Below are 27565 nucleotides of genomic sequence, written 5' to 3' on the forward strand. Positions count from 1 at the left end.
CCAGTTTGCATATTTATTCTGAACATAGTGAATTTAATAATATATGCAAGGAAACTATGCATGTTGATTGTATATTCTTTATTTTGTGCAATTCATTGTCTACTACACCTGCAGGAGTACTGGATTCCTGGAGCTGGGTAGATTGTTTACATCCCGCTGCAAGCTTTTCCTCGAGTGTATTGAAATAGCCGCCGTTTCGTATTTTGAACTATTAAGATTATTTCGTTACTAGCGATGTTTTTATAGTTTATAAACTACCTTTAAATTCATGTTTTCATAATTTATACTTAGTTTACTAAGATCTAGACATCATACGTTATTTTATAAGTATTCCCTCTATTATGGCGAGGTTAATATATAGGACAGCGTCTGCTAGACGATCTCTCATTTCTTCGTTGAATAAAGCAAAGGATTTACAAGTTATTGTTACTTACAGGTTACGAAAACATCCACCACAAATGTTTTAAGTTATTCCGATGTTTATTTTCATGTCGTATTTCTTTTAAAGGTTAACTTTGCGCGGTGTACGGTAGTTTTGTACGACACTGTTTGACAGCTCAGTGTGTGCGGTACCGTACATCGTTTTGATTGGTCAAGCGTCACCGTACATTTATTTAATTGGTAAAATGATACGACATGATCAGATCCGAAGGTTATATATATGAGTGCTTTGCCATTATATGGCAGATAATTTGTGACGAGTTCACGAGCGCCAAATATTCAAATCATTATCCCAAGCCTCCCTATCAAGTGCTACCGGCACCACCAGCTATTGGTGAGATTTGCGCACCACATAATTATCTCCCAACACACTGGACACCTAAATATATTATTCCGTAGTAAATTTATGGTATCCTGCCACGCCCCTTTTTTGCCCTTGCCCTAGGTTGACGCCTAGACCAAAATTGATACAATACAATTTATGCTTTGACTTGAATATGTTTTGCCATGACTGTACTGTGCTGTTACCATTGATTTAAAAACCATTGTCATTTTATTAAGCCTTGTCCTTTAATCAAAGTGTTGCAAGTACTTGAAAGCAGTGTTGATCCTGAAATAAAACTACATATATGTTGTAGCCCCCATTTTTAGATGGCCATCTGTGGGGAGCTTACAATCTCCTAAATTTTAAAACAAAATAAAACATTTCGATGTAAAAGCCAATTTTTAACAATTTAATTCAAAAATGATCATTTAAAAATCTTATGGGATAAATGATTTTCAACATTAACTATACCAAGCGGATTTTAGTGATCATTTGATATGCATGCATTTCTTATTTTTTCCTTCTGTCATTTATTATGTTATAGTTATTTTGTATTTTAGGTTTCTCAGATACACTTGGATCAATGTTTGTTTTACCATTAGACAGAGTGACTGTAAAATGTTCGGCGGAAATTTTTTCTGGAACGTTGCCGACAGAAGTTGAAATTTATTCTAAACTAATGAATGCTGGAACTGTTGTCTGGAATTTGACGACTATACAAATAAACAACAATGATTTTATAATTGATCGAAATATTACCGACTCGACATTGTCAACAGAATTAGAACGGCTCGTAATTGCGAATATCGAGAGTAATAATGTATCGTTAATATGTAGCTGTTACAACTTAAACAAAACATGCTCTAACAGCTTCATTGTTCCTCCAGTTAATATTCTTCAGACTCAGTATGTTTTGATCATGCCTGTCAAATCCGAAAACGAAAATGAAAACCACATCCAGTGTGATGTAGTTACAATTTTTGACAACACATCGTTTGCATTACCAATGCTAAACATTTCCCATGAAAACATACCACGTCTCACAACAACTAGGATCAACTGGACAATGCAGAACAGTCCCGTCTCTATTGTAGCCAGTCATGTGATTTCAGTTGTGTGTGTTCAGGGTTTTGATGATAACTATCTGGTAAATTATATTTTGCCTTCTTCCGGGACCGATTATAAAATCTGCAAGAACGACAATCAGACTAAAGAAATTGAAATGGTTTCGTTGGATTATAGTACAAGTCTGAATATATCCGAAATCGATCCAGATAATTACACCGAACATGTATTACTCGAAACTGGAGGTAGCTTTCAAAGATACAAGATGAACAACTCGAGCTCTTTTCTGTCTATAAAGGCAAACAAACCAATCCTTGTATTAGCTTGGATTGAAACACCTTCCTCTCCAAGCAATCACAATATCATTTATGTTCCCGCTGCGAATCTTGTTTTAAATAGCAACATGACGTCATCCAACCATTCTGAAGATGAATGCCTTTCTTTGAGCGACTACACTCAGCCACAACCTTTCCGTTTATACAGGAGGGAATTAGTAAGTCTAATTTGATCTCTTCAATAAAAATCACAGAAGTTAAAATACACTACTTATATGTATCCTTTTATTTTCCATAGCCAACAGTGACTGAACAGATACCCGGCGACGGTATAGACAATGATGGAGATGGACTGGTGGACGAAGAATACTGTGGGTTTTTGTGGCAAGGTAAAACGCATAGCTCGAATTACGATATTATTACTTATTTGGTTAGTTACTGACTCACTACGGAAATATATTGGGTTGATCAATCTCATAGATGGCGAGGCGAAGCCGAGCCGTCTATGAGATTGATCAACCCAATATATTTCCGTAGTGAGTCAGTAACTAACCTAATAAGTGTATTGTTTTCCCGAGGACTATCAAGCGACATATTCATTCACAAAAAGCGCGTAGCGGTGATCTACGCAAAGCCATGTACAAGATGCCTTACATCTCGTCCAATTAAACTCATTTAAACTCTTCAAAATTATCAATATCACCTTTCAAATACGCTTAAAAAATCTTTGCTTCACCCATATTACTTACAATGTTTTGTTGCTATTCAATTTTAAACCTCTGCAGAGATTTCAGCAAATTTATACGCTGCCATTTTGTTCTACTCCAGACACAACAATGTGACCTCAATATTCAAAGGGCAACTACTCTAATATAAAAATAATTCCAAAGGGCCACTACTCTAAATATTTTAATGACTTACTGAACACGATTTCTGTGTTAAATGATATGAAATATCGAGATGAGTAGGTGAGGCGGCGGCCAATTACGGCCATATTGCCTAATATTAATCCTCAAAGAACCTACATAGAGATATATGAGGCAATCACGTGCCATGTTTAATCCAATGAAAACAAATTTTCATGGTCAGTCAGTAACAAACCTAGTAAGTGCTTTGCTTTACCGAGGACATTTACATTGTATGTTACAAGAAGCGATGATTTTAAAGGTTCATGTATAAAAATGGCTTACATCTCGTTTTATTTAACAACGTATATTTCTTAAAGAAATCTCATTCTTAACTTTCAAATAGTCTTTAAAAATCTTTGCTGCGCTATTGCTCTTTTCTAATGTGTTGTTACTGTTTAATTTTAAACGTTTTCTCCCTTCCCTCAGAGGTTGGAGCAAATCTCAACGCTGCCATTTTATCCTCTCTATACACGACATCACACTTTCATTATTGTTAAATTTAAACGGTTCTGGATATGAGTTTCTGACCATACAATTTTATTTTTCAGATTACAATATCAGTGACATTGATCTAGACGGGTCCATAAATGAAGATTGCAAAGGTTGAAATTATTTAATCTTTTCATATTAGGTTTTAAAACAAATTTATCTACTGCTGTTAACAATTTTTATATTTTTGATAGTTTTGTTTGATGAATTGTAAAAAAATATATACTTTAAGTTTTTATTGTTATACCCGCACTTTCTAAAGAAAGTTCGGGTATATTGTCGTTACCCTGTTCCGTCCGTCCGTCCGTCCGTCCGTCCGTCTGTCACGTTTTACTTTCTCAAACTGCTATTACATCTTATAAACCAGCAAACTGAACGCTTGGAGTTTGAGTTTGATTTGGGGTATCATGTTGTTTTGTAAAAAGGTTTCAAAAATTCTCTTTAGTCCTTGGGGTCAAATAATTGGTAAAAAATGACGTTTTTTCACAAAAAAACCTCGAACTCCTCCAACATTTTAAACAGTAGACAAATCATTTCTTGGAATATGTTTAAGGGTATCCTATAGATGCGCAATAAGGTTTCGGAATTTTCAATTTTGTCCGCGGGGTCATTCAATGGCTGAAAAATGAGGTTTTTTTTTTTGGTTTTTTTTTAAACAAAAAACTGGATTCAAAAACGTCATTCTTTTTTTATCAGTAGCCAAATGATCTTCTAGAATATGATTGGGGGTGTCATATTGAAGTGTGATCTGGTTCCATAATTTTTTTTTTTATATTAAGGGGATCAGTGGGCAACAAAAAATGACGTTTTTTGGCCAAAAAAGTATGGTTCCTATAACTCATCTTACAACTTATGAAGTAGCTCCGTCATCTCTTGGGATATAATTGAGGCTGTCCTATCGATGTGCAATAAGGTTTTAAAAATTTAAATTTCGTCCAGGGAGTAAAATAGTAGCAGAAAATTGACGTTTATCACTAAAAAAAAAACCCATAGATCCTAGAACTCCTCTTATGATTTAATGGATAGACACGTCATATCTTGGGATATGATAAGGACTGTCCTAGAGATGTGCAGTAAGGTTTTAAAAATTTAAATTTCATCCAGGGAGTCAAATAATTAGTAGCAAAAAATTGACGTTTATCACTAAAAAAAACCCATAGATCCAAGAGCTCGTCTTATGCTTTAATGGATAGACACATCATATCTTGGGATATGATAGGGACTTTTCTACAGATGTGCATTACGGTTTTGAAAAATTAAATTTAACCCTGAGGCCCATTACCTACATACCTTTTGATGCCCTTTAATTAAGGAACAAGAATATATGGTTAAGGGGTGGGGATCTCAACCGTTTTCCAAGAGCTCGTCTTATGATTTAATGGATAGACACATCATATCTTGGGATATGATAGGGACTTTTCTACAGATGTGCATTACGGTTTTGAAAAATTAAATTTAACCCTGAGGCCCATTACCTACATACCTTTTGATGCCCTTTAATTAAGGATCAAGAATATATATGGTTAAGGGGTGGGGATCTCAACCGTTTTCGAGATATTCGTGCACTTCCTGTTTGAGGAGGATCACGACCACCCCCGGGGCCCATGACCTACATACTGTTTGATGCCCCTTGACACAAGGAACAAGAATATATATGGTTTAAGAGTGGGGATCTCAACCGTTTTGAAGATATTAAGGGACTTGCTGTTCGAGGGGGTCAGGACCACCCACAGGGCCCATGACCTACAAAACTTTGATGCTCCTTGACCTCAGAATCATGAATATATATGAAAATGGGTCATGATTATAACAGTTTCTGAGATATATGGTAATTTCAAATTCCTGAGGGGTAGGGATGACCCCAGGGATCAAATAAAATAAACCCTATATATTGCCAGTAACAGTCAATATATGATTATGAAAACCCTATATTATCATCTTTGTCCGTTTGAAAGTTACCATTTACAATAGAGTCTACTTATTAATTCTTCCTACAAGGTTCAATGTTAGACCCCACACCGTTTTGACCCCCCCCCCTCCCCCGAAAAGTGGTTGTCTAACACAAAATGAGAAAAAACCAAACCAGGATGCACAACTAGATGTGCAGGCCTATCATATCCTAGAGTTTTGTACAATTTTGTTCAGAAATCTCTGAGAAACAAGTTCAGAGCGGGAAAGAATAATAATAATTTTTTTTTATATATTAAGGGGATCAGTGGGCAACAAAAAATGACGTTTTTTTGCCAAAAAAGTATGGTTCCTAGAACTCATCTTACAACTTATGAAGTAGCTCCGTCATCTCTTGGGATATAATTGAGGCTGTCCTATCAATGTGCAATAAGGTTTTAAAAATTTAAATTTCGTCCAGGGAGTAAAATAGTAGCAGAAAATTGACGTTTATCACTTTAAAAAACCCATAGATCCTAGAACTCCTCTTATGATTTAATGGATAGACACGTCATATCTTGGGATATGATAGGGACTGTCCTAGAGATGTGCAGTAAGGTTTTAAAAATTTAAATTTCATCCAGGGAGTCAAATAATTAGTAGCAAAAAATTGACGTTTATCACTAAAAAAAAACCATAGATCCAAGAGCTCGTCTTATGCTTTAATGGATAGACACATCATATCTTGGGATATGATAGGGACTTTTCTACAGATGTGCATTACGGTTTTGAAAAATTAAATTTAACCCTGAGGCCCATTACCTACATACCTTTTGATGCCCTTTAATTAAGGAACAAGAATATATGGTTAAGGGGTGGGGATCTCAACCGTTTTCGAGATATTCGTGCACTTCCTGTTTGAGGAGGATCACGACCACCCCCGGGGCCCATGACCTACATACTGTTTGATCCCCCTTGACACAAGGAACAAGAATATATATGGTTTAAGAGTGGGGATCTCAACCGTTTTGAAGATATTAAGGGACTTGCTGTTCGAGGGGGTCAGGACCACCCACAGGGCCCATGACCTACAAAACTTTGATGCTCCTTGACCTCAGAATCATGAATATATATGATTTAGGGATCATGATTATAACAGTTTCTGAGATATATGGTAATTTCAAATTCCTGAGGGGTAGGGATGACCCCAGGGGTCAAATAAAATAAACCCTATATATTGCCAGTAACAGTCAATATATGATTATGAAAACCCTATATTATCATCTTTGTCCGTTTGAAAGTTACCATTTACAATAGAGTCTACTTATTAATTCTTCCTACAAGGTTCAATGTTAGACCCCACACCGTTTTGACCCCCCCCCCTCCCCCGAAAAGTGGTTGTCTAACCCAAAATGAGAAAAAAACCAAACCAGGATGCACAACTAGATGTGCAGGCCTATCATATCCTAGAGTTTTGTACAATTTTGTTCAGACATCTCTGAGAAACAAGTTCAGAGCGGGAAAGAAGAAGACAAAGAATAATAATACATGTATTAAGAACCGTACAAAACAATAAGTCTCCAAATTTCATTCGGGAGGCTTAATAATAAAGATTAAATAGAGATATGATTATCAAACATCAATAATCTAAAGATAATTGACAATTTCTGATTCCAAGGGGGTCAGGATAATCCTGACCCCTTAGGCCGGGTCATGACCTAAGGAGGAATAATGTCTTTGGATTAAGGTGGGGATCTCAATGGTTTTTATGATATTTGATAATTTCAGGAAGGGCACTTGGGATCATGACCTACATACCATCTGAAATGCCTTGAGCAAAGAAACTACATGATATATGATTCAATTTAAGAACCCAGATATAGATCAATCATCTATGTTTTGTAATACTTCCTATGTATATATACATGTATTAGTTTGTGTTTTGTTCTATACTATTCATGTTCACGACTGTAGTATGGCTTAGTTTTATTTTAAATTACATTAAAAATTGTCAAATATATGACTGGGAACTCCCACCCTTAAACAAACTCAAATATAAACTGTCCCCCCCCCTTAATTGTCGAATGATTTATTAAAATCAAAATATAATTTGGGTGTCTTAAAACTTTTATAAACTGGTAAAAAATGTTATTCTTTACAAACATTACATTACACCTTGCATACTTGACAGATGGTCTATTGAGATATGATCAGAGGACATATTTCTACCTTGGGATCAATAACTAATATTCATTGACAAGTTAAAATTAATAACAATAAATAATTAAAATTATAAATGTTTATAATACTCCACATCCACCCCCCATCTAACCTGGTTCTAAAGAATCAGTCTTTTTAATACATTCTCACATGTGTACAGTAGCAAATTTTAAATCATTTCTTGTTTGTTTTTTCTCTCCTGATGCACATTAACATTTTGGAAATTGCATAATTCAATTTTTAAGATTTATAAACAAAATGTTATACCATGTGTATTCGCCTATTTTAGGCAATTGTAAAGTCTCCGAAACAAAGCAGTGTCATCATTAGGCTAGGAATTGCCTATATGGATCAAACACTACATATGAATAAGATAAAATACGTTATTATTTCTAGTTCTAAAATGTCAGAGTTTCTCCAAGGGGGCAATACCTATATACAATTTGACGCGCAATGACACAAAGAGCAAGAATAAATTATATGGTTTAGGGATGGGGATCTCAGAAGTTAACAAAATATACAATGTATCATCATTTCCTATTTCATAAAAGGGGGGATTAAAGACAACACCTGGGGGTCATTAATGTACTTTACACCATATTTGCCTGTTTCGTGGGGTCAGAACAGTCCCATAAGGTCATGACCTACATTGTATTTGATGCATTATAATACATTAAGAAAGAAATACTCCTTCCTTCCTATTATAACTCATATAAAAATGATAAGTGTCTACACTTACTTACATGTAATACACAAATTTTTTCCGAAATTGTTTATACAGGGTCAATATGGGGTCAACTGAATAGTGTAAGTCTGACAAATAAAAAAAAAAACTTTTGCAATTAAAATGACAGAAACTTTACAAATGCGATAGGATAGGTTACAATGATAAGCTTATTTAAATATTAAAAGATGATGATACAGTATGCTGTCAAAGTAAGATACATTTAGAAAGTGAAAGTAAAACTTATGTGTGCTGGCATCTCATTATATTGTGCTACTGCTACTACATGTATTATGCTTATCTATATTGGTCAACATCATAATGATAATCCAATTAAAGCACAATAATGAATTCTTTTAGCTGATCTTAACTTATCCTTTAACACATACATGTATGTATACATGTGACACCATCTAATCGAAGAGCTGGGTAAAACTAGTACCTCCTAATGAGACCTGCAGACCTGTGTTGTGTGCGTAACTTCAGACAAAGATCAGTTATTTGTAACATGCATGTATTTTTATGACCTATTCTTTAAAACCCCTTGCACTATTTTATTAGGTAAACAACAGCTTTAAGGTGGTGCAGGACACCTGCATATTGTGATGTATACTTCCAATTAACCAATAAAGTATAGATATTTATTAAATATTTACCCCAAAATGGTTTATTCCCACTTAGCCAACATTCTGAAATTCTCAATTCCCACTTGGCCAACATTTTGATTTTCACACCTGAGTGATAAGAGGGCTATAGTTTGTTTTCACATGTAAATTTACTTGTTATCAATTACCGGAGAATAGTTTAAAAAACAAATTAACGTTAGTATTTTTATAAAAAATAAAATAGGATGCATGAAATTATTTAGAGAAATACTGGTAATACTTAATAAAATATACTTTTAATACCAAATGAAATATTAGGAAATCTTCTTTAAATTTGTTATGTTGTTTATATAAAAAAGCACTATTTTGCCCATATCAGCAAAAATAGATAAAAATAACTATAAAATATTTTTAAAAAAATATAGATAAGCAATTCTCTGCAAGATGATTATATTAAACCTTTTGTATGAATTAACCAATACACGTACATGCATGATTAAAACATTTAAGTAAATAATTATAAACTGTTTAAATTGGGTGTATAATTCTATAAATGAGATCGATCGGTAGTATTTAAAGAAAATAGACTAGAAAGATAAGCAAAATTATGGTTATTAGTTAACAAAATCAAAAGCCTCAAAATTATAAGTTCTTAACTGTTTTATGGGTCACCGTTTTATGGACTGTTAGTTGAAAAATATTAAAAAATAAAATCAAATCAAAATGGCCTATCTTCAGACAGAACGGCAGAGGAGGATTTCATCTTTTCAACTAATTAAGAATACATCATCATACAACAGATCTTATTAAATTTGAAGTATACAACATCAAAAACGTGAGTTCTTTCTTCTAGCACTTTTGTGTTTTGTTAATTTCATATATTGTGTAGATTGAAAATACTCAATATAACTTTAGAAACCATAGAATATAGAAGAAAAAAAATGAAATAAAACCAATTTGATTCATAGCTATAATTTCAAACGGGATTTTTATATTTACATTACATTTCAAGGCTTAGTGTTAGTTAACTCAACTAATATAATTTAATTCAAAATTACATTGGAGTTAATTAAATAAAAAAATATACTGGGACAGAAGCTCAAATCATATTTATTCTTCTGAAGGTGAACATATTTTTTCCTCCCTGTTAATGTGAAAACAGACTTTAGCTTACCTGTAATTAAATTCTTTTGTTCTCAACCTGCACCCCATTCCCACTTAGCCAACACAGATCTACCTGTATTTTACCTGTATTTTTTCAAAATGTTGGCTAAGTGGGAAGACACCCCCAAAATCACCCCTTCTATAAATCTGTGCACACGATGGTGTACATGTAGGCACACAGAAGCAACTCTAAAACTGGCAACCGCCACGGGGAGGGGGCATAATTTAATTTTCAATTTTGTTTGTAATAACTATATAGACCATTATACTTTTGATGTCATGAAATGTTAAGATTATTGATTAACTGAAAATTCACTGCAAACAGTTCAACCCCAAATTGCACATAAAGTGCTTCTCATGTGTGGTATCATATGGGAAGGATCTCATCCTTCAGTTATAAAATTAATAATTTTAAAATGTATTACCGGAGCTTGCATATGGCCTTCATTTTTAATTAAACTGTTACAAAACAGTGTTATTTAGGGGCAAACACTTGGTGCGGGTATTACTGTCTAATGACAGCATCTAGTTGATAATTTGCTGTCTGTAATACACTAAGAGGAAGTATAATTTTACCATAGGGATATAAACTGTTCACTCTTCCGAATTCTTACAAGAAAGAATATATAAATTTTAAAGTGAAAAGAATATTATGTGAAATTTAGAAATAATTCTTATTATCAATATTTGGGTGGCTGAATATGTGACATTATATGATTGACCGTATTTTAAACTCATAATAAGGATATTTCATTGTCCCGAACACATTTTGATTGGAAACTTTATCTTTATTTTGGTACAAGCAGTCCGTTAATATTAAGACGCTTTTGTTAACACAAACATCATTATTTTATTTAATCTAATTGATGATATTCAAAATATATTTGCTTAAAAAGATATACATTTTAAAATAATGTAAACAGTATATCGTATGCATTTAAGGATGTAAAGAGGGTGAGGAATTATCTCCCCTTTTCGTATGCAAAGATTGTGACTATGGCAAATTCCGTGAAAAGGCATCAAAGATCGATTTTTGTCAGTCCTGTCCCCAAAATCAAACAACATTTTACACAAGAAGCAATTCTTCAGAAGATTGTATCCGTAAGTATTTTTATTGATTGATTTTGTTCTTAATTATTTTATGAATTTCATTCAGCATGTATCTCTATAGTTTTTAGGATGAGATGTAAATTATTTTTTATTTCTATTAACCATAATAATTAATTCTATCATTATATGTGACCTTCATTTAAATTTAAAAGCAATCTGTGGAGAGGGAACGAAACTGAATTCCGCGAAAGAAACCTGTGAGCCCTGCTCAATTGGATTTTATAAAAATGTATCAGCCAATAACACAAGTTTAAATAAAACAGACAGGTTTGAATGCAAGAAATGTCAAGGAAATTTGACAACATATTCCACAAAATCCACAGAAATCAGCGACTGTATAGGTACGGGTTGTATCTTTTTTATAATAAAATACTGGTTTTTTTTCAGTATGTGTTTTTTATGGATTATTATACAAATATGAGAAAAAACAACTATTCTATGTAATAGCGTTTTTTCTGTCGGTGAAATTTTACTCATGATTGTTGTTAGAGCATTGTGAGACTGGACATTATCTTTCCAATAACACCTGTCTGCCTTGTGAAATTGGAACATACAAAAATACATCCAGCCACGATGTTACTCTTGACAAGATGTTAAGGTGGAATTGTTCGGCGTGTGAAGGAATATATACCACAATCTCAAAGAACTCTACCACCTGTATTAGTAAGCTTGATATCATTATTGATTTTTGTTTTCAAAATCTCCTACATATATGTCGTAATCAAGATAAACGATGAAATTTAAAAAGCTATTTGATAAACTAATTTAATGATGATAAGAAGAACGTGTTTTTAAAGTTTTAATTCTATTAAGTATAATGGAAGAATCTGCTTGCATTAGACGATTTGTTATTATTTATTATGAACGCTTTACGATTTTTAACGTTAATAATACAAGTAAACATAACATAGCAATAATAAACTTGCAATGTAACATTTACTTTTCTAAAACTTGAAGCAATAGTTATATGAATAAGTAAACTGAACACAAACTAAAACAAACTTCAGAATAATAACCATGAAAATAAGCTAACTATCGTTAGTTTAAAAGAAACAGGAATGAATTATTTCACGTCAAGTATTTTCATTTGTCCTCTGATTAGAAATCATGCGGTTGTTCAAATTAATACAATTGTGTAGAAAATTGTTATTTATTTTTAAAACACCCTTTATTTTCCTTTCTTTAATTATATGCTTTGTTTACAGAGAAGTGCAAAAAGGGGTCTCAATTTAATTTTTCAAGTCGTAAATGTGAATCCTGTCCTGTCGGGTTTTACAAAAACATAACGGGGATCCACATCAATTGTACGCAGTGCCCGGATAATTACACAACTAGAGCCCCTGGTAAAAAATCTCAGAAGGATTGCAAAATAGGTCAGTTTAAAGAGTTTTTTTATCAAAGAGTATTTCTGGAGACATTTTTTCAGAAATGATTCAAAACCACAATACCTTTTTGTCGATAAGATTAGACTTGGATTTTAGGTCGTCTTTGTTACTCTAGCTTCTGATTTTTTTTACCAATTGAATTAACTTTCTATTGACAGCTGATTGTACGTGTCCATGTAATATGGTACATGTCCAGAAGAATTACACAAGTTCGGAACTCTCTAAAATCATCGAAAAGATGAAGAAAGAACTGATCGTCAACAAGGAGCAGCTGTCGTCGACTCTGAGAAAGAAGATAAGTGTCAAGGACAACCGGCCATCTTCTCAGTCCATTGGGTCGTTTGGCGTCGTCATCATAGTCTTTGTTTTTTCGCTTTTGCTTGCAGCTGATGTGATGATTTTGAAAAATCACATTTCTATGCTCGTACGGACATTAGTGGATTTTGCAAAACGATTTGCTCGGAATTGAAAAGGAATGGTTCACTTAATATCAAATACGGACATTTCACCATCGACAATTAAGATACTTAATAGTTATTTTCATCAAAGATGTGAATCAGTGAGACATGTTGACACCTATGTCATTTGAATTTTCAAAGTAAATGCGGTCTAAAGATAGAATTTTTTGTGAGAAACGAAACCACACCACATATGTCGGTATTGATCTGATATTTTTTTCATTTTTGCAGTTTTGAATCCGATGATTTTTTCTTGCTTTGTATTATTGCGCTTTTTATTGAGATTTTCTTAACATTTTTTTTAAATTGTAAAATGTATATAGGAATTATAACGCCCCTGGTAACCCATTTCCATCCCGCAACCAAGCCGATCAGGTCATCGAAAGTTAGGTCCCGTGTCTTATTCTTCTAAATTAATGTTTTTATAGATACTTTAAATAAATAATTATTGTTATTCAATAAGCTTTTTGTATATAGATGCATTGAAAACACGAAAAGTTAAATTACAACTACAATCCTGATAGGTGTAATATGAGAAAAAAGTTTCTGGCAAATGCCGAATTCCAAATCAATTATCTTGCCACTGTCTTAAAATAGCAAAATGGCTATCCTATGATATATTTGGCAGCCACACCTGTCTTACATAATTATGTGGAAGGCACCGGATACGTTTTGTAGCTCGCCACATAAATATTTTGCATTTGCGATATACATATTTGCCCATGTACGTGAAAACAATGAATATTTACGCTGGTGGAGTCATTGCGTACTATATCAATAGAGTGATTTGATATAGAAATCAATAATAATAAAAATGATAAACATCAATTTCTAAATGCAAGTTGGCAAAACGTATCATTTTAATTGGGATACTTTTCCCTCAGTTTTGATAAATGTCCTAATATATTGTGAATAGTAAGACTTGTATGCTTAGTATTTCTTAGTATTTCGCCACTGACTGTGCAACAAAATAAACTTTAATTAGATAATCATGATTTTTAAAATCATAGCGGTATTATAAGAACATTTTCCAATCAAATTAATTAGCAGGGAATGCTTATTCCTCCAAGGCACCTGATCCCACCTCTATCTTTTAAGAGGTTCGTGTTTGATTTGCTTTGAATTTTTATATGGATTTTTGAGACTTTTAACAGTTTGTTATTGTCATTTTTCATTTTTTTTTAATTAACATATAACTTTTTCTGGTAGAGACCTTTGTACGGATTTTGTAGTTATTTTGTAATTCTGGTCAAAATTGAAATACGATCATTAAAAAGTTTATTTCTGAATAAATCGAAGTTAAAAAAATTTTATGGTTGTCATTTGTCAACTCTTAGTGAGTGATAAAATAAGCACAATCATTTGATATATATACTTTGGAAATATTTAGCAAGTTTAAGCTTATTGTGGCTCATTACACCTTGAAATAGTTTCATAAATCAGCAGAAATCTGACAGTACAATTATCAATAGCAATTTTGAATACATTTTATTAATTTGTAAAAAAAAAAAAAAAATAAGATGTGAAGATAAGCAATAAAATGCTTTATTTGATTATTTATGCGGGTTATGAAGGTAGCGACCATATATATATGAATATGAATATATAAATATATATAAACCGCTGACGCATATCACCACAACCTACAAAAAATGTCAAAATAGGCTTTCTTTTCAATTTCCCTTTTCATTTTCTGTGAAAAAAATGAATTTCAGTATTTTATATTGTTATTCATCTGAAAAGTTCATATATTTTCAATGAATTTGTAATGGAAAATGTTTATTATTTGATGATAAAATACCTCAAAATTTTTGCAGCGTGGGTCTTAAAATTACTTCGTTATAGTGGTAAATTCGCTATTACCGTGTTCGTTATATACAGTAATTTTCTATAGGTTTATAATAGAATTTTGTCGGGAAATACATAAAAGTTCCTTAGTAAGTTTGCTATATTCGTATTTTTTATATTCGAGTTTTGGTGTACACTTATGTAACAAGCAGGTCGCAAATACATGTAATATGGCGACGATATTGTATGACTTCTTGTTAGCTGTAGTTAGTGTTGAAAAGAAAGAATAGGCTTAAACATGTGATGTATATTCCTTGTAGCATGAAGTCCACGGCTTTTAATCATTGATTGCTTTTTTGGATATTAATAGTCCTCTAACATATTAAGTACCAGGCTGAGTAGAAAATGTTAACAAAGATGAAAGCTACAATTAGGGAGTGCCAATATATCCTGTATTTAAAGTAAGAAGAAAGCTGTCAGACTATATTCTTTAAAATGGCTGAACGGACCATGGCCGCTTAATAAGTGAGTCGAGTAATCAATAAACAGCCTTGTAAAGCATCCATAAAAATGCAAATATATGAACCCTGGGAATATATGTTCACAATTAACAACATACCGTCAAAATAAGCACTTGTACATTATAACCAAGTCCAGTCTTACAACTGGTAAAGCTAAAAGACGCCATGAGGCAATGTCAAATGCTGTGGCATAATCTGCACCACCAGTAATATGCAAAAGAATACCCCACCCCTCATAGACAAATGGCCTTTAGATAAAAATAATAAGGTAATCAGCAAAACCGTAATGAGTTACCAAATATCAAATTTATTATCACTGATACATGACATGCATCTTAAGCAAAAGCATTGCCTGCAAAGGGTCTATTGCAAATAACACAAAAAATTGGCCTTCAGGGAAGATGGATTTTCCGGACGACATCACCGACCTGCTCCTAAATATTTTTAAATATTTGATAGGGGTTTTTTTCAAAGGAGTAAATTTATATAGAAACTTTCAGGAGAACCCAGCCCTGGGGACGAATTTTGCAAAATAAAAACCGACAAAAATAATAATGCCCAGCACAAACTGCTGCGTTTGCCTTTCAAAAACAACTTTGAGAAATGGTACTAGAAGTTTTGCAATGTAAGTGCAGTACATTCTTCGGAAAGAGCGTGTGCATTGACCAAATTGTATGTCAAAAATGCCGGAGAAAGATTTAGAGAATAGAAAAAAATGGGGTTGCGTTTTCCGTCCCCTTGCCATCCCGGCATCAGGTGCGTACCCTCCTACAACGGATATAGCTGTAAATACTGAAAGGAGATAAGTTTAAAAAGGTTGGCACCTGAAATACCTGAAAACCACACATTTACTCAGTGATTTCACTAGGAAAAAGAATATTGCAAGGTTTCCATAAGAAGCTTGATTTTCGAAAGACAGTGACGAGGATAATTATAATCTTACGGATCTTTGAAGATTTGGTTTGTCGCCAAGTTCTAAACTGAATGAGATATAATAAAAATAGATACCCGATTTTAACGACAGGGCATGTGAGAATTTAATCATCGTAATCTTGATTCTATACGGGAATGAAGTAAAATATAACATTCCTTATTTTCTAATGGATATTATGTTAATGATTTAAATGCAATGTAAAAAATGATGCATAAAACGACCTTTGAAATTGCGTTACGCGAGTCTTTCGATAGTTGCTAATATGTCCGTGTTTGTAAATAAACGCATATAAAGTACATGTATCGTATTATAGAAAGTAAACTGAAAAAAACTTAAAAGATAATGAATTTTTTAAAAGCGTACATAACTCATACTGCTCGGACAACGACATTGAACTTTTTTCAATCCCTACATTATCAAATATAGAACAAAACTTAATAAATTATTCCACAGAAGAGCTAACAGATAAACGAACATAGCTTGAGGCTTTTAGAAAGAAAAAGATGCAGGCTCAATGTATTAGGGCAAAGATTAAATGGATAAAAGATGGAGAGAAACCCTCTAAATATTTCACTTCACTTGCAGCAAGAAATTACATAAGTATGCAAATATCTCAAGTGGTTAAGGATGATGAACAAGTATCTGACCAGTTAAAATCTTAGATGAAACAAGTTTTATGAAAACTTATACAAAAAGGAAAATATTACAAAATTAAAGAAAATTGAATTTCCAAAGTTGAGCGATACAGAGTTTAAAAGTATTGAAGGCCTATTATCCAAGTCTGAAATTCTTTTTTTTTAAATGAAAATGACAAAACTCCTGGTCCTGATGGATTTACATGTGCATTTTTCAAGTTTTTGAACAAGTTTCTGGACATATATAAGCTCTCTTATTACAAGAGCAGTTAATAATTATAAGGAATTAATGCAATTAGGGATTATAACTTGCATACCACAAAATGGAAAACATAAAAGAAAAATTGGCGCCCTATTAGTCCTCTTAATGTCATATATGAAATAGCTTCAGGTTGTATTGCAGAACGCATTAAAAAAATTCTAGACATATTAATAAGTAAATTAAACAGGTTTTATAAAAGGGAGATTTATATGTGAAAACATTAGATTATATATGTCATTATGAACTATACAGAACGAAATTCCATACCTGGTCTGCTAATGATGATTTTAAACAAGCTTTTGATTTGATATCATGGGATTTTATTTATCAGACACTTGACATATTCAATTTTGGTCAACCTATCAAAGATTGGGGTTAAACATTTTATAATGATATAAATTTATGTGTCTTACAAAATAGATTCTCTTCAAAATATTTTAAACCTCAAAGAGGCTGTTGGCAGGGTGACACAATTTCACCCTATTTAAATTTATTATGTGCTGAAATATTTGAAATTGTAATATGAAATAACAAAGATACAGTGTATTATAGAAATAACAATAGATGGAGAAAAATATAAAATCTCTCAATATGCAGATGATACATCTCTAGTCACAACTAGATAACCAGAATCTTTAAATGGGATTCTTATAGAATTAGATATATTTGCGAGTATTGTATTTCAGGTCTAAGAATTAACTTTACGAAAACAAAAATGGTCTGGATAGGCAGAAAAAAATTCTCAAAAGTTTTTTTATAATTCGAGATGGAAACTGACCTGGAATAATACAACTTTTGATCTGCTAGGAATTAAATTTTCAGTTAACTTATTTCAAATGCCAGAACTTAACTATGAAAGTAAATTTTTGGAAATTAACAAACAATTAAACAATGGAAATCAACAAAATTCACTCCAATTGAAAGAAGTGTTGTTATAAAAACTCTAATTTTACCCAAAATGAATCATTTGATTTTAACCTTACCAAACCCTAACCATGAATTAATACAAAAGTCTGATAAAGCTTTATTCAGTTATCTCTGGGGGTCAGATATACACAAAATTTTAAAAAATACAATCATTCAAGACTGCAGTCAGGGATACAAAATTGTTTCTGGAAAGAATTACTCCACAACTGGACCAAAACAACTGATTGCCAGATAACTATAAAAGAATTTATTCCATCTGAACATATAAAGTATAATCCAAAAATTAAAATAAACAAGGCATCTGTATTTCTAAAACAACGATTTGTATTATTAACCTTTTTGATCCAAATTGTAATTTCGTAACTTTTGAATCGATTACTAACTTAAATGTAAAAACTAATTATGTAGAATATGTAGGATTGAGGAATGCAATTTTTTAATATATAGGGACATGTATTATGACGCAAGTAAAGCAAAAGATTCAGCCATATATACCAATGCCCCTAAAAGCGTTTTACAAAAAAAGATGTAAAGATATGTACAATTTACTTACTAGAGAAAAGAAAAAGCAAATTACCTCTGTAATAAATTGGAGAGAAAAAGGAAATGATATGAATGAATTTGATATTTCTGAAATATTTTTGAACTTCCATTTAAAGTTACTCTTGAATCTAAACTCCAACGGATGCAATATCAAATATTGCATAGAATTGTTCCTACAAATAATTATCTCTATAAAATTAAGCTTTAAGACTCTCCTCTTTGTAACTTCTGTAAATTAAACATTGAAACAATAGAACATTTATTCACAGAATGCCCTGAAGTTAAGGATATATGTTATAAAATTGAAGAACTATTCTTAACAAAATATAATTATTCGTTATACGTTATTCCTATCTAAAAGCAGTGATGTTTTCTTAAAAATTAAGACATTCAGTATAACAAAATAAATAGTACCTGTTTGGGAGGATAACAGTTGAAATTGACACCCCTCGAAAACCATTGTCAACCTCCGCTTCGCGTCGGTTGACAATGGTTTTCTCGGGGTGTCAATTTCAACTGTTACCCTCCCAAACAGGCACTATTAATATATCACAGTACCTAAGAACCCAATATCCATTACAATTATTACTATAAGTAAAATTTACATAGCTGTTTTGTGTTTGATGTACATGATGTGATTATATTATTTTTTTTCCTGTACCATATGAAATTGTAAAAGAGTTTCAATAAAATGTTTCAAAAAAAAAATGAATAGCATGCACAAGTCCCTTAAGAACTAAAACTCTGAAGAGAGTCATGACTTTGGGTGCTTTGGATGTTTTAGTATTTAAAATAAAGACAAGTGCTACATTATTTGTGTGAAGGTTTACTCTCTTTACCGCCAACTCTATACCCCAAATAGAAAATGCCATGGCTATGGGAACCAATTCTAAGAATGTAATGTTCCTAAATATACTTGACCCTTTCCAGGATTTTAGCCATGTTGAAAAGGCCCAGTGAGTTCCCCCCAAAAAGCCCCACACCTTCGCTTTTCGGAACCAGCACTGTCCGAGAACATTCTGATTGAAAGTCCATGGTCCAGTCTACCTACTTATATGCAGTTATACCATTGAATGACTCTAAGAATACGAGCCACATTTTTATATCTTACTTCATTTCCACGGAGACTCTACATTTGTGATAAGGCTTGCTAAGCTCAGCAATGGCATCATACAAGCGCCATACAAATGCTCAAACTTCTGGAATGCTCTAATGCAGAAATTAACAAGACCAGTTTGTGATTAGATTTCGTAAAGGGTCACCATTTTTACGGATTATAAAACAGTTGAGTTGTTGACGTATTTGACCCATATATGTCCAAAGGAATACTAACAAACTCTGCTACTTAATCTGCTACTTTGTCAATGCCTCAAAATAGTTGATAATACTAATTTTGTTGTAGGACCCAAGGTTGATCTTCTGGAACCCGCACCTCATCACAAAGACTGGTAAATCTTTACACTAGATAATGGCATTGCTGGGTCCCAGAGAAACCTGCTAGTAGAAAGTCATTTAGGTACTGCACTATGTTATCAGACTCATGTTTCTTAATACTTATTTCAAAAAAGTGTAGTAGTTTGGTCTTTTACACTACTGTATATGAATATATTTTGACTGTTTTTACATAATATTTAACCCAGATAATTTTGAGTCCGCCTGTTAAGGCTATTAACAAGAAGAAAAACAGAAGAATTTGATAAGTTGAAAATATAATTTATTCGTAATTAAACAATAATTAATTACGAGGAGGAGCTAGTGTACCTTAATTAGTGACCAAAATAAATAACGAAAATTTAAAGAAAAAAAATAATTTCCCAAAATAAATATGGAATTTGAGTCAACTTAAATTTGCCAAAAGGAGGGCGACTTCGTACCTTGATGCAAGGTTCAGAGAAGAAGCCCCGCGCACGAATGTGCTCGGGTTTATATACTTGTTAAACAATAGTGAACACTTTTAACAGAATTGGCCAATCAGAATTTACGTTTTATAATAGATGAAAGAGAAAATGATTAACGAACTCGATGAATTTGAAAATAATTTAAGTAGGTACTACTACAAAAGAAACAAACTTTTCAAATTTAGCACAACTTAATGAATACCCAAATGGAATACACTTGTCAGTATAAATTATCATTAATCTTGTAACCCAGCATCTGATAATTAGATAGGTGAACAGAAATTAAGCGAAAAACCATTCTTGATGTACAAATGAGCCATTAAAGCATCTGAACCGAACATTTTTACCATTCTAAGGGCTCCTTAAAATGATAGGGGCATATCTAACTAGACAATACTTGTGATCAATATAATAATTCACACTATCACTAGCTTTTGAGACAAATAAGACGAAAAGAACCGACCTTTGTTGATAATATACCTAAAAGGGAAAGTCTAAGGTTATTAAGTCGATAGTAAGAAAAAGGGGCCAGCAACCCTGCATATATCTATTTCTTTGTTGACTAATTATATGGCATCTGTGGTAATTAATTATAAGGCTGTCTAGGAAATTTAAAACATAATGTAAAACCAAATTGAAAACCCTACTATGATTCCAGTGAATGTTCTCGATCAGGGTCTTTAATGAGAGTTTCAAGCGACATAACTGACGTCGAAAACGCAAGTGGGCGGGGAGCGGGGGGTTGTTTGTGGCTGGTTTGTTGACTGAGGACGCCAGGTTGATTAAAAGTTTCCAGATATAAAATTCAAGGAATTTCGAGCAGTTTTTCAACACAGCAAAAAATATGCGTATCAGTTTTTTTAGCAAGTTGAAAACGCTCATCAAATTTAACTATTTAAGATTGATGAATTACGCAAGACGACATTCACTTGTGCTCATACGCCATAATCAAGTTTAATGTGTGTTATTGAGAAAAAAATAAACGTCACAGATTTCCCATGCAAACATCAAGGAAGTTATACACTGAATATAAATAAAAGTTGAACTGCTGTTGTAGATATCAAAACTAAGTATCATAATTTTAATTAAAAAAGACCGAAATGTATATGAGCTTATAAAAAATTATAGTCTTGTATTAAGGCATTTGAGACAAAATAACCTTTGGTCAGAAAGCATAAGAAAGTGTAAGACTTGCCGTGAGTTTCCAATGAAATTTCTCTAGACACTCTGTCTATTGACTTTAAATTCTACATTTTAAATCTAAAAGGTTTTATATAAATTATACATTTGTTTGTCCTTTTAATTCCCATATAGATGAACACTGTGTTCGTACATGAAAAGGGAGAGTTTTCAATATCAGATATGCTTGGTCACGCTACATCATTTTTATGATCATAAATATTCATTATATGAATTTTTGACGTAAATATAAAACATAGTTTTCAATTATAATGAGCGAGATGCTTTGGAAATGTCTATTAATTCTAAATTCTAGATCTAAAATCAATATTTGAATAAAGTGTTTTATATAAATTATATATTTGTTTGTCATTTGAATTCCCATGAGAGAAACACTATTTTGTTTTTATATATTTGTTTGCCTTTGAATTTCGATGAAAGAAACACAATATTCGTACATTAAAAAGGCAAGTTTTCAATATCAGATATGCATGGTCACGCTAAATTATTTTTATGTTCATAAATTGTCATCAAATGATTTTTTGACGTTGAAATAAAACATAGCTCATTCTAAGTATTTTCGCAGCTGGAGTCGTGTCAGATACTTTTTTAAATATCTAAACGGCTGAAACATGATTTACGAGGTACGTTTGTTTTTAGATTTGTATTAATCTGTTCATCTCTAAGAAATTAGTACCATTTTTATGGTTCATTCTAGACATTTTTTCTATAGAGTTTTCATTCAACTATAAGATGCAATTCTTGTAAAACAGTATATATTGCCATATTTTATTTAATGAAATGTCAGTCTAGCCTTCCATGGACATATATGACTAAACGCTGTTTACTGAAAGGTCTAACATTTGAATATTTAAAAAGTCCGTATTTTCTAAAGATTTGTTGGAATTTAAAACCGTGAAAATAGTTTGTTTAGGCTGACGTTAAGATGGCTCACTACACCTTTATATTGTTTTCGAAATCGGCAGAAGATAAATTACATGATGCATAGGAAGTACATAAGTCTAATATGCAAAAATTATGCATTTTATTAATTAAAAAATAGGATTTTCAAAAATTGTATTTATTCAATATTAACAAAAGCCCCAGGCGGATTCGGACTTATTATCTGCGGTTCATAAGCCCGATACTTGAATAACTGAGGTCTGATTTATACATTGAACCAAATCGATTGATACGATTGAACAAAACCTTGTGGTGTAGTGTCTGAAAAAAGTCTTGATATAGTGAGGTACCTTCACACAGTACAGCCTTATTTCAAAATAACATAATCCAGTACAATTACCAACTGCGATTTTAAATACAATAAATCTTTATTTTATAAATACTCAATGCTTACATGCTAAAATGAAATTGCTGTTTATAATTTTAAGATTTTTTTGTTCCGTTACAAAATAAAGATGATCTAAGCTGATCTATAGTTGATCGAAAACAGTGTTCTAGTGTTCATCTAAAACTGTATAAAAATTACAAACTGAAGATATTTTAAGACAAGCGAAATAATAAACTGGCTCACTTCCGGTCAAGAAATGAAGCTGTAAATTTCGACAAGCTACAGGCTTTGTCAATTTTATACATACGGTATAATTCAAAGTAAATTATAGTCCCTGCAATCTGAACGCCTTAATCGTAAACAAACCGACCGTTACTCTCCTGAACGGTATACATGTATAAACCGTGTAAACCAATTGAGAACTGGTAGCAGATAATATGGCGACGATATATTCATGACTTTTTGGTCAGCTTTAATGTAAGGTAGGACTAATACTGTGGAATCATTTAACTTCGTGGGGGCCAATTTTCGTGGACTGTGACTATTTTGTTCATTCGCGGGATGTAATTTTGTGGATGCGTCGGTTATTGTTTCAGTAACAAAGACAACTCTTTATTAATTTGTTTCATTGAGGATTTGAATTTGTGGGGGAGGGCTACCCACAAATACCACGAAGACTGAGGCGCCACGAATTTAATGATTCCACAGTATCTGGTTCTGGTATCTTCCTCTCTCACACCTTTTCATTTTTTTGCAAACCTTGCAACACGTGGTCCTTGAAGAGACGCCCAGTTCTAAAAGAGCCTCTCAAAGTAAGAATCTTAGAAACAATGAGATAAAGGATTATACACTTTCTTTCTCCACTGACGTTTTCTTAAATCCCAAAATTTAAATTACAGCAGTTTCAATGAATCTTTTTTTTTCAACATTGTACTTATACTTTACCATTTTTCATGCGGTGTTTGAAATAGCCTTTGTTTCTCACCCCTTGCAATAAAGCCTTGAGATAATATGCCATAATATTAACGAAAAACAGATGTTACAAGATTCACCCATGCAAAAAAGCATAGGCAGAACCATGTGACATATATTATTTATAGCATTGAGTCCAAGGCAATTAAGCATTGATTGCTCATTTTTCAATATCGTTCGTCCTATAACACACCAAGCTGAGTAGATTAAGTCAATATCGCGCGTTTGAGCTGTTAATAATTTGGGTGCATATCATAGTTTTGGGGGGGCATAACATATATAATCATTGATTACCAACTTTTAACCAAAGAATATGCATATCAGTTGTTTAACAAGTTTTAAAAGTCTCATCAACTTTAACTGTTTAATTCATGCAAAACGACTAAGAGCATTCATTTGTGCACATACGCAATAATCAAGTTTGATGTGTGTTATTACAAAATGAACGTCACAGATTGTCCATACAAATATTCACTGAATATAAATGAAAGTTATTGAACTGCTATCAAAATTAAGTATCATAATTTTAAAGGAAGAAAAGAGTGTTACATGTATAAGAACAAAACGTGCATCAATATAAATAATTTACAGTGAATATCATAGGGGAGATTCTATTCACGAAAGTGTGAAAGAGCCAATCGGAGAAGGGCATTAAATATTCACGAGAACGAGAATTTGTTGACAAACTGGCCTTTGTCAGAAGTTAAATGTAAGACTTGCCGTGAGTTTTCACTGATAACTGCTTAGATGCGTTCCTGATGTCTGTTAATTAAACAAATTTAAATCCCGTTTTCTAAAATCAATATTTTTTTAAATGGTTTGATAAATTATGCATTTGTTTTCCATTTGAATTCCCATAAAAAAAACCCAATTATATAATCGTACATGAAAATGGCTATTTTATCAATATCAGATATGCCGGGTCCCGCTGAATTATTTATATGTTCATGTATAATCATCGTGAATTTATGACGTAAATATGAAACATTGTTCATTTTAAGTATTTTAAAAACCGGATTCATGTCAGATATTTTTTAAATAGATATGAAGGTCTGAATTATGATTTACGAGGTAAGTTTGTTTATTTGGTTCTTTTTTTAAGGGGTTGGTTTTTTGATCTTCTGTTTTTGCTTGGGGGGGGGGAGTAATGATTTTTAGTGATACAGTCATCTCTTAGAAATCAATATCATTTTTGTATGACACTAGAAAGGTTTCTGCAGTTTTCATTCAAGTATAAGATGTATTTTTACATATAGTATTATTCTAGATATTTTTAATAAAATTAAGAATTTCGTTTAGACTAAAGAAAAGCATCATCTCTGCAAAAAGTCTTAAATGCCACCGCTCGCCTTTCGCGGAAAAAGGTTTAAACAACATTAGGCCTGTTATTATTTCTTTCAAATATTTAAGTATATTACAACGTTCCTCAAAGGTGCATATTTTTTTTGTCTAACGATGTTGAAGCATATTCAATTCTTTATTAAGGTCTTCCGTTTCCAACAGAAGAGCTTATAGTTTTCGTACGATTTCTTATTATTATTAAGGTTTTCCGTATCCAACGGAAGACCTTATAGTTTTCGTACGATTTCTTATTATTAAGGTCTTTCGTTTCCAGCGGAAGACCTTATTGTTTTCGCACTGTTTATTATTATTTTTTCATAATTTTGTGCACGCGATTTCTCAAAAACTATTCGACTGATCTCAACAATTTTTTCACAGATGATGGGACACTATCTGAATTTTAATTGTTTTTGAGATAAGACTTTGAAATTTTCAGGATAGTTTGACCATAGTTCGAAGTTGTGCACAATTATTTTGTTTAACGCCAGTGGCGCCAATTCTTGCAGTTCATCTAGCCACGAGAATTGGGTACGAATTTTGAATAATTTTTTTTAGACGTTTCGGTCGGTATATTTTTATCAGTTTGTATTTTGTTAAGACATATTTAACAAAAATGGTAGAGTATGAAAAGTTCTTTCTTATAAAATCAAGAAAAAGGGGCTGGCCCTTTATTTAGGGGCCAATAGACTCGTAAAGTCTATAACAAATAACTTAAAAACGATTAAGATTTTGTTATGCATTATAGAAGCAAAGTTGTTGATCATAGCTATATCTATCTGGAAACTTCATTGCTACATCAATTTATAAAGTAATTAAAGATTTTTATACATTATCTGAGAGTGGGGGGGGGGCTAATTCTGAAATTGTATCGATTAATCATGGTATCATTTAAAACAGAAATAGACCGGAAGACCTACTTGTTACTCGTAACGAGATCCTATCGAGTTGGAAACGGAAGACCTTATTGTTTTCGTACTGTTTCTTCTTATTATTTTTTTTCCAAATATTGTGCACGCGATTTCTCGAACACTATTCAACCGATTTCAACAATTTTTCGACAGATGATGGATCGTGACTTGTATTTTACATTCGGTTGGTCTCATTTTCTCAACCGTCACTTCCGATCCTCACTGGAAGGGTTCAAACAAATGAAGTTGTTTGAAAGTTTAACTATTTTTTTAATTAGAAAATTTTAATAAACAATAAAGAACAGCTGTCTAATGTTCAAGAAATACTAACATTTATTTTCATTAAACATTTCCGTTTGTCCGTTTCCTGTCGATTGTCAAAAAAATATTGACTCAATGAGATCTCAAAAATGGTGACGACTTGAACAACCAAACTCTGTGGGATGATAGTCCTATGTATGTATCTGTGTTTACATTATTATTATTACATTATTCGTCGTCACCTCTGGTCTTCACCGAAAGTTCTTAAAAATTATCATTTCTTTATTATTTATTTATCTTACATGGAATGAAAATAGAAGTATAAATCTTATATTTGTTAACTATACACTGGTAAACAGGCAAAGTTACTCTACTTTCGGTAAGATATCTCAAATATTGTAGGTGACTTTCCTTTTTACAAATTTGTAACCCCGAGCTTTAAGTCACTGTAAGTGGTTGAGACAAATGATAGAAAATTGATGGAAGATATGTTTAATGTGTTTTATTTTGTCAATCCTCACTTCCGGTACTCACCGGAAGGGTTTAAACAATTCATGTTTTTAACAGATTTAACAGACTTTCTTGGGTGTTTCATTTAACCTGATAAACAGTAATGTACACTAAGCTAACGTGCAAGAAATACTAGCTTTTATTTTCTTTATTATCTTCTGTTCGTCCGTGTCCGGTCCCGAGACAAAAAAAATAGTTTTAATAGTTTTCAGATTTGGCAGAGAGTATCGATATTTTATTGTATCATATAAATCAAATCAGACGGAAGACCTACTCGTTACTCGTAACGAAAATTTAGTTATTATTATTTTTTTCCACAAATTTTGTGCACGCGAATTCTCGAAAACTATTTGACCGATTTTGACCATTTTTTTCACAACAGATTGGACTTAATGAAAACTTAATACAATTTTGATATTTTTTCTGTCGTCACTTCCAGTACCGATTTATCGGACATTTTGTACATTTTACGACCTTTTTTTGTGCAGAGCTGATCTCAGAAATTATTAGAGATATGACTATGTAATTTTAGGATAGGT

The 27565-nt window shown here is 32.3% G+C and overlaps 2 protein-coding genes across 6 annotated transcripts in view; both read left to right on the plus strand.

Moving 5' to 3' along the window:
• Positions 1-14359, plus strand: part of LOC105336038 (uncharacterized) — a 34271-nt gene extending 19912 nt beyond the window's left edge. For both annotated transcript variants that reach the window (XM_066065058.1, XM_066065059.1), the window contains exons 7-14: positions 1327-2324; positions 2405-2495; positions 3563-3616; positions 11046-11204; positions 11366-11554; positions 11703-11876; positions 12419-12586; positions 12757-14359. In XM_066065058.1, the coding sequence (XP_065921130.1) occupies positions 1327-2324; positions 2405-2495; positions 3563-3616; positions 11046-11204; positions 11366-11554; positions 11703-11876; positions 12419-12586; positions 12757-13067 (2144 nt within the window). In that variant the 3' untranslated portion in view covers positions 13068-14359. The remainder of the gene's footprint in view (positions 1-1326; positions 2325-2404; positions 2496-3562; positions 3617-11045; positions 11205-11365; positions 11555-11702; positions 11877-12418; positions 12587-12756) is intronic.
• Positions 14360-22269: 7910 nt separating this feature from the next.
• Positions 22270-27565, plus strand: part of LOC105335113 (uncharacterized) — a 37520-nt gene continuing 32224 nt past the window's right edge. For 3 of the 4 annotated variants that reach the window (XM_066065060.1, XM_066065063.1, XM_066065062.1), the window contains exon 1: positions 24937-25077. In XM_066065060.1, coding sequence (XP_065921132.1) covers positions 25066-25077 — 12 coding nt within the window. In that variant the 5' untranslated portion in view covers positions 24937-25065. Of the gene's footprint in view, positions 22388-24936; positions 25078-27565 lie in introns of those variants that run through there. The other variant, XM_066065061.1, reaches the window with a different exon arrangement.

Source organism: Magallana gigas, chromosome 7 (assembly GCF_963853765.1).
Source record: "Magallana gigas chromosome 7, xbMagGiga1.1, whole genome shotgun sequence".
NCBI classification, from domain to species: domain Eukaryota; kingdom Metazoa; phylum Mollusca; class Bivalvia; order Ostreida; family Ostreidae; genus Magallana; species Magallana gigas.